General features: G+C 36.1%; 1 protein-coding gene across 2 annotated transcripts in view; it reads left to right on the top strand.

Annotated features, from left to right (window-relative positions):
* LOC131644129 (uncharacterized) overlaps positions 1 to 7,660 on the top strand; it is a 37,153-nt gene extending 29,493 nt beyond the window's left edge. For both annotated transcript variants that reach the window (XM_058914542.1, XM_058914541.1), the window contains exons 39-44: positions 3 to 222; positions 3,068 to 3,389; positions 5,129 to 5,268; positions 6,140 to 6,261; positions 6,356 to 6,563; positions 7,023 to 7,660. In XM_058914542.1, coding sequence (XP_058770525.1) covers positions 3 to 222; positions 3,068 to 3,389; positions 5,129 to 5,268; positions 6,140 to 6,261; positions 6,356 to 6,563; positions 7,023 to 7,128 — 1,118 coding nt within the window. In that variant the 3' untranslated portion in view covers positions 7,129 to 7,660. The remainder of the gene's footprint in view (positions 1 to 2; positions 223 to 3,067; positions 3,390 to 5,128; positions 5,269 to 6,139; positions 6,262 to 6,355; positions 6,564 to 7,022) is intronic.
* The last annotated feature ends 4,568 nt before the right edge of the window (positions 7,661 to 12,228 follow it).

Below are 12,228 nucleotides of genomic sequence, written 5' to 3'. Positions count from 1 at the left end.
AGATTCTCCGGTGAACAATGAATCACCTAATGGCTCTATTCCAATATCACGTGATATAATAGCAGTGTCTCCGGATTCTGGGTCAACTGCAGCTATAAATGCATGCATTCCTAGCTATATATTCGCAGAAAAGCTAGTTCCTGTACTGGTAGATCTATTCCTGCAGGCACCTACAGCTGAAAAGTATATTGTATACCCTGAAGTTATTCAAAGCCTCGGAAGGTAGTAACTGCTCTTGATAAATTTAATTGTTTCTGCAACTATATTGTTAATGGTAGATAGGAATAAGCTAGCTCGCTTAAGGAATGGAGAGTGTTTTTCAAAATTTTAGTTGAAAATATTTATATAATGCAGCCATGGAAAAACTGAGATTGTGTTTCTGCTAATAGTAGATTCAGGCAGAGCTCATTGTTACTGTAGCTGCACACATCAGGGGTTGTATGATGTGTTAATCGGAAACCAGGGAAAAGAAACTTGACTTTGGGATGAATGCTAATTGTAGAATCCTCTGATGAGAATTGTTTGTCATGCTTTCATTTTGGGAAGATGTGCGGTTTCAAAATTTTCTTTCTTTTATCTCTTCCGAGTGTCACATGCTACTCGATGTGGGACTTGGGCATCCCACAAATGCCCATGTCCCTATCATAATATCAGCCCAGGATCCATCTATTGAAATTTAAGAATGTAATATTACTTTCTCCTTAACAAAGAATATGTCAAGCTCCATGTGTTTTATGGAGAGTTGGACTGTGTGCCAAAGAAACTGTGCTTAAATTGTGACATTGTATTTGAGGAGTGTGAATCTAAGTTGTAATTCAACACTGGAACGAACAATTAAATTCTCTTTCTTGGACCACCATGACACAAGGTTTTGGCCTAGATGGATACATGCTCCTGAGTTTGATATTTTGTCATCCTTTATGAGAGTGAAGGGTTGAATTTGTGAGGCATGTTGAATAAGATGGTATCAGAGTCTCATTCAAGTCCTGTGCATAAAGGAGTGTGCTAAAGAGTCCCACGCCGGACAATATATGGGCTGAATATATGTTTATAAGTGGGGATAATTGTCACCATGGTTGTCAAGATCTCGATTTAGTTCTTTAAATCTTACGATTTTGCGATCTCACTCACTCCAACGATCCCGATCTTAAATAGAATTGTGTGTGGTAGCCAAATTACGAAAAATAAATAAATTATAAAACCGTTGATTTTGTGCGATCTTGGCCAGTTCTGGCCATAATCAGTCATTTTTCGGCCTTGCTTGCCGTTTTCCGGCCACCGCCATTACAAGCCAAGAAGGTTGACAAGATGCCGATGCGCAACAATTACGGTTCGAAAAAGGCCATTTTCCCACGGATACACTTGCTACTCCCTCTCGATCTTACAAAAATAATTGGGTAGTCTTAGAATTTGGGTTGGACCTATCTCATCCCTACAAAACCGGTTTGTAGGGTGAGGGTTGCCCCCACTTATAAACAAAACACATGCCATATCTCTAAGCAATGTGAGACTAAATCCACCCTTTCAAAGCCAACACAATGAAGGTGTTGGCTGCAATGAAGGCCAGACAAATTGCCGCAATTAAGGCGACTTGGGGAAGACCGCAATGAAGGAGGAAAGTCCAACACATCCCCTCACGCTTGGGTCTTAATGAGCCCGAAGCGTGGATGATGCGGAAGCCCAACAATGGATCTAGGATAGACTCTGATTCCATCTTAGAATTTGGGTTGAGCCTAACTCATCCCTACAAAACTAACTTGTAGGGTGAAAATTGCCCCCACTTATAAACACAACACATGCCATATCTCTAAGCAATGTGTGACTAAATCCGCCCCCTTCAAAGCCAACTCAATGAAGGTGTTAGGGGCTGCAATGATGGCAAGCCAAAGTGCCGCAATTAAGGCAACTAGGGGCGGACTACAATTAAGGTGGAAAGTCCAATAGGTAGGACCTTCTGATCTTAGTTACGATCTTATGTTATACGATTTTACTGTCATCTCCCAATCTTATGCAAGGTCCCGATCTTGACAAGCTTGATCCTCACATTACAAATTGGTTTTGTAAGGTTAAGTTAGGCTCAACCACAATTCTTAATATGGTATCAAGAGCCTATCAATCGTGTCATCCACCATTTATTCAACGTACCAAGCCCTATAATGTTGGGCGTGAAGGGGGTGTATTGGAAAAACCAAGTCCCACGTATCAACAATTCGGGCCACCCATCACATATATCCATGCCCCAAGTCCAATAGTCTCACATTGGTTGAAGGTAAAGCCTAAAAAGAGTTTATAAAGTGTGACACCCCTCACTTTACAGGCCGATTTTCCAATACTCCCCATCACGCCTAGCATTATTGGACTTGGTGCGTGGAATAAATGGTGGGTGGCCTGATCAATATGCTCTTCATATTGGATTAAGAATTGTTGTTGAACCTAACTCAATCTTATAAAACTGACTTGTAAGGTGAAAACTGTCCCCACTTATGCTCGGGCTATATATTGTCCGATATGAGACTCTTAACAAAAAGAAAAGAGCTAATCAAGTGATAAAAAGTTCACAGCTATCAATTTCATGAGCAAAAAATATCGTAAAAGGGAGCTTTACTTCAAAGGTTGTTTGTAAAGTGTTGAAGTAATAGTTTTTTTTTTTTCCATTGCTATAGACTATAGTAGAAAAAAAAAACTATTACTCCAACTCTTTACCAACAACCTTTAAAGTAGAGCTCTCTTTTACAATATTATTTGCTCATGAAATTGATAGCTGTGAACTTTTTACCACTTGGCAACTCTTTTATTTTAGTGTTGTTCCAAACGAAGGACGATTCTAGAAAAAAGAGCTTTCCATCCTTGCTCAATATTTCCTTCCACAATCAGTACAAACAAACACACCCTAAGTCTACCCACTGTTACTGCTAACAGACTGGTATCGTTATTCACCTAGGAATGGAACAATGTATTTACCTCTACTGAGTGCTCCAATTCACCTTGTTAATCTGTGCATAATATTTTCCTTTTTCTCTATAGATTTGTGAGTATTGTGCAATTATATTATTATGTTACTTCTCAGATGTATGACAACACGACGAGACAATCCAGATAGTGCACTTTGGAGGTTAGCAGTTGAAGCATTCAATCGTGTTCTTGTTGACTATGTAATGAAATCAACAAAAGGTGGTCCACAGTCTGGCATTACAAAACCTGTCAGAACACGAATATGGAAAGAAATTGCTGATGTTTATGAAATATTCCTTGTTGGATACTGTGGACGAGCTCTTTCTTCAAATTCTCTCTCGGCAGTGGCATTAGATGCTGATGAGTCCCTTGAGATGACTATCTTGGAAACTCTTGGTGACACTGTTCTTAAATTGCCAATTGACACCCCTGCAGATGTAAGTTTTTCACCAATAATATTATAAATTATAATTGGTGCACAATGTAGTTAGCATGAGCATGCACTTCGAATGCATTACTGCTACTGGTAGGTATTATTAAATTGAAAAAGGCTTGGTAGATGTAGGCATTTGTTGATATGTGTCTAGTTTAGACCCAGGATTGATCAAAATTGATCTGGCTGCAGGAAGTAAAAAAGTTCCTGATACACCAAGACAATTTTAATGGTTATGAATTATGTCATCATATTCTCATGCCAAATGCCTGCATGTAAGGTACTTTGGCATTCCAATAACCAGTATACTTGGTACTTATCCAGACATGGATCTGTACATGTAACTACAGGTCTGTTATGTAGATCTGTCTACACTGTCAATAGTTTTCAACTTACTGTTAGGAGGGTGTACATTATGAAGGATGATAAGAGGATTGGGGAACCAACCCAACTAATAATGGATGTAAAAAAAAAATTCTGCCATAGAAATAACAGATACTTGCACGGAAGGGGAAGAGGAGAGGGAAGAAATCTAGAAAAAGAGAGATAAATGTGAATGTGAGGATCTTAGCGAGGTAGGACATTACTTAACAAGGATTTCGGCAGGTTTTCTCTTTAATGACATGTGGTATCAAACTATCATCTCTTTTTTGGTTGTGTAATTATAGGGGACTGCTTCTGTTTTAAGGAGCTGGTCTAGGTTGTTCCACAAATGAATATCAGTTTCTATTGGGTTCCTCAATCACTCATCCATACCCTCAAAATAAATATGAAATTTTTTAACTTTAGTTTATATTGCATATGTATATATAGTTATACTTACATGCATTCGTACATATTTAACTGTACAACAGGTGATTAGTGAACAATATTTTATTCAATATCAGTTCATTTATCTTTCAAATGATAATATATGTTAGCAGTTCAAAATTTTACACCCATCTAAGAATTTCATTGCTAACATTTCTAAGTTTTACTATGGTTATGATTTAAAACGTGGTTTTAATGAAATTTGAAATGAACCTCTATGTCGTCAACCATAAATCTGCAAAGATGTGTAAAAATTCTTCATAACATTTAAAACGACCTATAAGTTTTATTTTTGTTTCTTACAGCCCCTGCTCCAATTTTTAAGACCTTTTGATGCACATATTAAAAAATGTCGGTAGTATAATTAATGTGTAAAATTTGTTTGTCACAATTACTAAATTATCCTCTATGTACATCTGTGTTCAATGCTGATTTTTCATATTCCAAGACAAATTGGTAGTACTAAGAAGGGATGCATTTGAAAAAATAAATAATAATTGTATGTAGAAATTTGCTATGGGTCTTATATTGACAAACAAATGTTCCAAATGGCTATTATAATTAGGTACTGAGGGAGGGTAAAATCTGACTGGCTCTCTACAGTGGTTAGCTTAAGTATTTACTGCTTAGGAAAAGTAATTTGTAAACTATCGATTATTGAGTTCTTTAATTTTGTTGTCAACAGAGTTACTCTATTTTTGAAGGACATCCCACCCCTTATTATACTTGACTTGTTGTGAGTAATTATTGTTATTGAGAACATATTTCATGCTATTGGTGTTATTTGTTCTTTATGCTGTAAAACTCACCTGACTGAATGGACTTGTTTTGAGCTTTTCTTGCCCTTCATATTATATAGCCCAATGAAAATGCCATTAGCTCGTTGTTTCAGTGCAAAATTTGCATTTCCCATCTAATGGTGTGTATTTTCAGGTTGTGGAGCGACTGGTCTCCACGTTGGACCGTTGTGCATCACGCACATGCTCTTTACCTGTGGAGACTGTAGAGCTGATGCCCCCACACTGCAGCAGATTTTCTTTGACTTGTTTGCAGAAGTTATTTTCTTTGAGCAGGTGCCATCCTTTTACCATTCTTATTAATAAATGTTTAGTTTCTAATGTTTGAGCTTTTAGCATTTTTTACTTGATTGCAATTAACTTGGGGAAGCACTAAATTATCTTATACTCCCTCCGTCCCAACTCCCAAATTATAATACGGTTTGGAGAAAAAATTTGTCCAAAATTATAAGTCACTTTACATTTTCAATGAAACATTGCTCTATCATTTATTACTCTTTCTCTTTCACTCTATTAATTTCACTTTCCAATGTAATTATTGAAGGACATTTTTGTAAAGTTATACAACATTTCACTTTCTCATAAAGTAATAATTGCATTTCTTAATTCGTGTAAACTGCCCAAAACGTCTTATAATTTGGGACGGAGGTAGTATGAAATAGTGTCAATGACAGTCTTGGATGCTTCTGCAATCTAATTTTGTGTGCATTGTATACAGTTGCCTGTTTGGTCTGGAAATTATTTTCTAATGCACCTTTATTAATGTACTTTCATCCGAAGAGAAATCTTCTAAATCCAATTTTGTATATTTTATTCATACCTCTCGGTATATTTTAGGTTTCTGGTTAGTAATTTGAGTAACACCATTGGAGACCACAATAGAGGCCTCATTCTATTAGCGAACTTTCCATTGACAAGATTTGATCAACTCACCCTGGCTAAAAATCTAACTATAGTCTCCATTGCAAATTTTCTCTCAACTTTTTATTTTAATGTTTTTCTTGTTTTAACCAGATTTGATATGAAGTCCTTTTTTCCTTCTCTCCCTCTTGCTCTTCACCTTATAGTTGTCAGTTTTATATCATCTTAGTAATGCTGACCATTTTCTGTCAAAAAATGTTGACCATTTTTTATGTAACTTTCTCAGTTATTCTAATGAAATCAATTGGAATATGACGAGAACTGAAGTCAGCAAAATCTCAATTATGGTGCTTATGAACAGATGTGAATACATCTTGAGCAGGTTTCTGACAGATGAAAAAGGCTTGGGTGAGCTTCTTCTTTGATGAAAGAGTGTAGACATCAATAATCTTTATTTCATCTCCCATTTTTTACCTACTTATTATTTTCTTTTTTCCTGCAGGAGAGTATCCATTACCTAAAGCAAGACTTGAAGAAATTAATTATGTCCTCCAAGAACTGGCATGTCTTCTAATTCATCCAGACGTAGCATCCATCCTCCCCTTACGCCCATGCTTGAGAACTGACCTACTAGATGACAAGGAGAAACACGGGAACCGTTCCCATTTATTTGTGTTATTACCTTCCTTTTGTGATCTTGTTACATCAAGGTAAAGCAAATATAAATAGGGTGAACTATGTTTTTGATTATCCTAAAGTAATAATTGTTGATTTTAGTTTCGATAAAAAAATTGTATATTTTTAGTCCTTCTGTTTTACAAAAAAACGTACTATATGTTTAGTCATGATTATAATATTCTAAGGTAGTGGTGAAATCTCAACTTCTCGCAATAAGGTACTAGCTAGTCTGAATATGCTAGGCCACTCGACAATGTCAACAAAAATAAATACCTTCTGAATTATGAACTCTGACAAGATCTCGTATATCATACTTTGGTCTACCGGCATTTTTTTTTTTGTTTTAATCCAAATAAATTTTCCAATCCAAACAACTATACATAATCTTAGAATGGATTTAACTTTCTAGCAGCAAAAGGAGATAGAATATAATTTTTTTAATCATCTACTCCTTGCTCTATGGTTTCTAAATTTGTTCTTTTGATGGACAGAGAATTAAGAATTCGGGAGCTGGTGCAAGTACTGCTTCAATTTGTCACCAAAGAATTGTGTCTGGAAAAGCTCAGCATAGCATGTGAAAAATACACATCCAGATAAGCCTACTATCAAAGTTGATTACTTCAACTGTTTAAGCTTATGCAAAGCTTAGGTTTTTTACCCCCCTTCATCTTCTCGGCTGGGATTGTATATTTTTTTGTAGACTAACATAGAATCACCGAGAGACTTCCCCAGTCTAGTCTTGCTATTGTGTCATAAATTATGGTTAGCTGTTTCTCAGCTCCATCAAGCACGTGCCCATAATTGGCCTACCTGAAGTGTTTCATGGATCAAAGTTTTTCATATATTCCATCGCTTCTAGCTCAAGCACCGCTAATTTGGCGCCAAGCTTAGAAAACCATAAATTGGGAAAAACAGGTGTGAAGGTTACTGAAATATGCGTGGTGGTTGAACAACCAGGTATTATATAGACAGAAACAGGCAAAGGGGTGGAGAAAACCTATTAAAATGATCCAAGAGAGCAGATCCACATTCCCCTGTCTTGCCAATTTTGTTGTACCCAAATTACATTATGAATGATGTATGAGTCTGACGTTGAATTCAGGTACTTTAAGAAAAATAAGTAACTTAAGTCAGGGCTTTCTCGTGTTGTTTTTAAATATACTAACAGTTCTTGCTACTTGCAATGGTCAAAGTTATGTAAAATACCGGTTTGGTTTTCGATTGACATTCACGATCTCTTATGGTGAGAAATATAGACTAAGAATTTGACTATTATTGCTGCCATTTAGTACTCAAAATCACTGTTTCAAAAACTACCCTTGAATTATGATGGTTGGACAATAATACAAAGTACTCCCTCCCTCCGTTTTTTATAATGGTCACTTTTAAACTTTTTACATATAATCAAGAAAACTAATGATTATTATTACTTTTTATGCTATAATTCTCTATTTATCTATAATATCTTTAATTATTTGTCACGTATATTTGACTTTTTGTCTCTCTACAATAAATGATTTAGGATAATTTTGGCAAAAGTGCAATTAATGTTATCTTAATTTTTACAAGTGACAATAACAAAAAATTATTCTAAAAGTGACATTAAAAAGAAACATAGGGAATGGCACAGTCCAATGATCCGTTGACTAAAGCATGTCAAGTCTCTATACAATATTGATAGGCAATTTTTTCATTCTTGCTATATGTGGCGCACCGATAAAAAACCGAAAATGCTTCTGGGTGAATAAGGATATGCATCTCCGAACACATCAATTATCATTTTTTTTGACAAATTTTAGTTCGGATATGCCTCTCCGAAGTCACCTTTTGTCCTTAAAAAAATTAAACAACCCCATGTTTCTTAAAGAAATTGGTTCGGAGATGCATCTCCAAATTTTTGTCAGTGGAGTTTTTTCAAAATCAGTTTTTAAGTATTGTGGTGTTTTCAATTCAATTTGATTAAAAATGTTATTTGCTTCAAGGATTGATAAAAACAAATATTATATAACCATGTAAAGTTTTAATCAAATCAAATGTTATAGAAATCAAATATATTAGTACAACCATTGTTCTCAAAGTCGATTAAAATTAAACAAAATACAATAAAAAAATACTCTAATATGTATTCCTAATCCTAACACCCTGATTCCTTTTTTGTCTACGGTAAGTCACGACACGACACTCTGCGCCTTAGAAAGAATGGATTGTGCTAGGGCGACCACTTTATCCCCGCCTCTTGCAGACACTCCAAACTTGATGCTCTGGCGTGTAAGCTGCATAATGTTATGACTGCGCGACAACACATTAACGTCATGGTCGTCCAATGCGTGCTGATTCTACAGGAGCTCCTCATGAGCAGACCTAGGTGGACGTCTAAGAGCGTCCTGTGTCATGTAAGGGTATGACACTTTATAGAACCATGTCATCTAACCTTCAAAATAACTCCACTGAAATGTGGTCCCATGAGTCCGATACTCCATAGGTACCAGATGATTCTCAAAATCCACCAGAATGTCATTCACGTCTCTGCTGAGAGTTCATGTAGAAACAGTTTGACAGGGTGATCTGGGAATGATCTGCACGTCCCCAAACTAAAAGATACATGCACATGATGTTGACCCCATATAGAATATTAGAAAATGAGGTCGAATGCAACTCTATTTCGGTGAGCACCATATGGCCTCCATTATATGTCGTCATGTTGAGTGCGTCAATATACACATAGTACGATAAGATATGATTATTTCATCTGCTATGGAAAAACAAGTAAGCATATGGCCAATCATGAGTATAGTCCGGGGAACGTGCAAATCTGTGGATGCGGTGATAGTGAGCTAGGATTCATCCTTGAAAACCAATAAGAAAAAAGTATTAATAACAAGTGTAAGAAAAAAATAGTTTGTAACTTAATAGTGATTTTTGGAAATTACTATAACTAGGGTGCACGAATCTGTCATCTACTTTGTCGTCCAATTACAAGCTTCGTTCAAGTTGTGGTACATGTAAACCTAGCATGTTGCTCCCAAATTCCATTCGCGAATGGACCCCATATCGATGAAATACTTTAAGTATGACACATCCACGTAATTAGCACTTTTGTCCATAAAAATGGACATGCCAGCCAAGAACATTAAGTAACACCTCAGGGCACACTCCCTATGATAGTCAATTCAGAAATCATCGACGTCCGAGTGTTTGGATGTCTCCAATCTTTTCTCATACAATTCCGTCAAATAAGAAAACTTGGCATGTGCACCCCTGATGCTTCTACACTGCCTAGAGGCATCATCATATTCATCTCCCAAAAAAGTCACGATCATATCAATGGCCTCAGTCCTGCTGATCTTAGAATGATCAAGCAACCTTCCTTTGATGGAAAGGTGTAATAGGCATGCTAGTGTAATAGTTATCTCACCAATTAGGAGGTGGAAAGATGACGTATCATTATGCCATCTCTTTGTAAATGCAGCTTGCATATCACTGATTATGTTGGTGTACCGGATGCACAAAGACCTGCAAGCCTGAAATTTTAGAGTATATTTTGGAAGTAGGCATCCTCGGGGCTAATAAAGATGGTGAATTTTTCTTGCATGATTGATATATTTCAGACAATCACACTCCTGTTGAAAATAAATATAACATGATCAGTTGAGTTGAAAAAATATAATATAGAGGAAGTTCAAAAATTAAATAGAGGAAGTTCAAAAATATACCTCTTATTCCCATACATGCGGAGCCACGTGCTCTGCAAAGTTGATGAGTAAAGACGTGTCCACGGGTCCTCTTGGAAATGAGTCTGCACGTGGGCAACCTCACCAAATGGGACCTGGGGTGCAACTGGTTCATCCTGATCATGGGCCGCACCACTCTATAATCCCGACCCCGTGAAAGTCGACTCCTATACGTCGACGCCTCCTTATCGTGAGGCAGATGCAGAACGAATGTAGCCAGCTCGTGTTGACGAGCCCTCTCACGATGAGCAGAGGCAGTTAGGGTGGGTCGTCCGAGTCTTATTCTTCCTTGGTTTCCCTGGTTTTCAACCATATCCTAAAAAAAATCATAACAAATTATGACACAGAAAAGATTTTGTATAAGCATATCCGAACACCTGAAACAACCCAATTCAGAAATGCATATCTGAAAAAAGCTTTGTATGCTTCAATGGCAACCGTTTTTCTTCAAATTTCCTAACTCATTCAAACACATCCAAAGTCATCCAAATCATATAAACAAGTATCTAAACGTGAACACTAACCTATTTGAGTTATCTAATGCATTAAAACTAACCTATTTAAGCTAATGCATTAATTAAAAATTAAAATAAGCTAAACGAAAAACTTACTAAAAAATGTGTTGGAGGGGGATTAAAGTGCTTTGATGTTTAATGCAGTAGGTATAAGGAGTTGGGAATGGTAAAAAACATGTAAATATAGCTTCAAAACTTGATCTTAAGTGGGAACTTGAAATGGGTAGAATTAGGTAGAGAGGAAGTTGTTTTTCTGAAAATGAAGAATGAGAAGAGGGAAGGGTTTCATGTGAGCTTTAAGTATGCTCACCTTATTCGGAGAACTATTTTTTTTTTTAATTTAAAAAAGTGTATTCGGAGACGCATTTTCAAATACACCCTTAAAATTATTTTGGTTGGACATTTCTGAATTTTTATTGTAGAAAAAATAGTTTTTGGTGCGTCCGGAGAACATACACAAAAAATATGAGGCATTTTAAAAAATTTGCAAAAATTATATAAAGATGGGATAAGAAATTGCCAATTATTATTAACATTGTGCTATCAATGAAACATAGTTTGAGGGTTAATTACCTCTTACAATTTTGTAAATTTTTGTCCAAAAAAAAACTTGACTACTTTTAATTGTCTTTTTATCTTTGTAACACTTCATACAAGAATGTATCTAAATTTGAACGTTTGCTAATATACTTAAAAACTTCTAAAAATGAAGTAAACAAGGCATCTTAAACCCACTGCTATAATTGATGAAAAAGGGTGTCAGAGCTGCAATCCAGCAAATCATGACTCTTTTCTCAAATTACTACATAGCAAAATACGGAGTTGCTTCTTTGTCAATAATAAATACCTATCATCTTAAAATCATTAACATCTTGAAAGATGATGTTGCAAATAGAACTTTTCATTGAGATGTGTATAAAATTGGTAAAAGTTGATTGATACATGTGTTTAATAAATGTTTGTCTTTGGAAGGTTAAATGTTTGTCTTTAAAGTTGTAGCTAATACTACCAATTGTTAGTTGGTCCAATGATATAGGGGAGAATCTGAATCATATAATTTCAAGGAAGATTCATAGGGAGTGGAACAAGGATTCACTGCAAGATGGCCTTTATCAGAGAGCAAATCCAAAGTATACTTGCGCTGATTGAGCAAGATACCACTCGAAGATTGAGCTATCTCAGGAACAAGAAAGAAGCGAAGTTTGCCAAGATATTTAATAGAAAACTGGCGATCCAAGAAATGTTTGACATGTTGGATTTCAACAAGATCATCACCTGCGACGACAATATCATCCACATACACTAGAAGAGCTGTTAGTTTGGTACCAGAAGTCTTTGTAAATAAAGAGTAATCAGCAGAGAAATGCTGGTAACCAATGGACACAAGAGTTGCTGAGAGTTTGGAATACCACTTTCGACTTGCTTGTTTAAGGCCATAGAGAGATTTGTGA

This window comes from Vicia villosa, linkage group LG1 (genome assembly GCF_029867415.1).
Source record: "Vicia villosa cultivar HV-30 ecotype Madison, WI linkage group LG1, Vvil1.0, whole genome shotgun sequence".
Lineage (NCBI taxonomy): Eukaryota > Viridiplantae > Streptophyta > Magnoliopsida > Fabales > Fabaceae > Vicia > Vicia villosa.
Note: the sequence above shows the minus strand (reverse complement) of the source record. Positions and strands in the feature narration are given on the sequence as shown.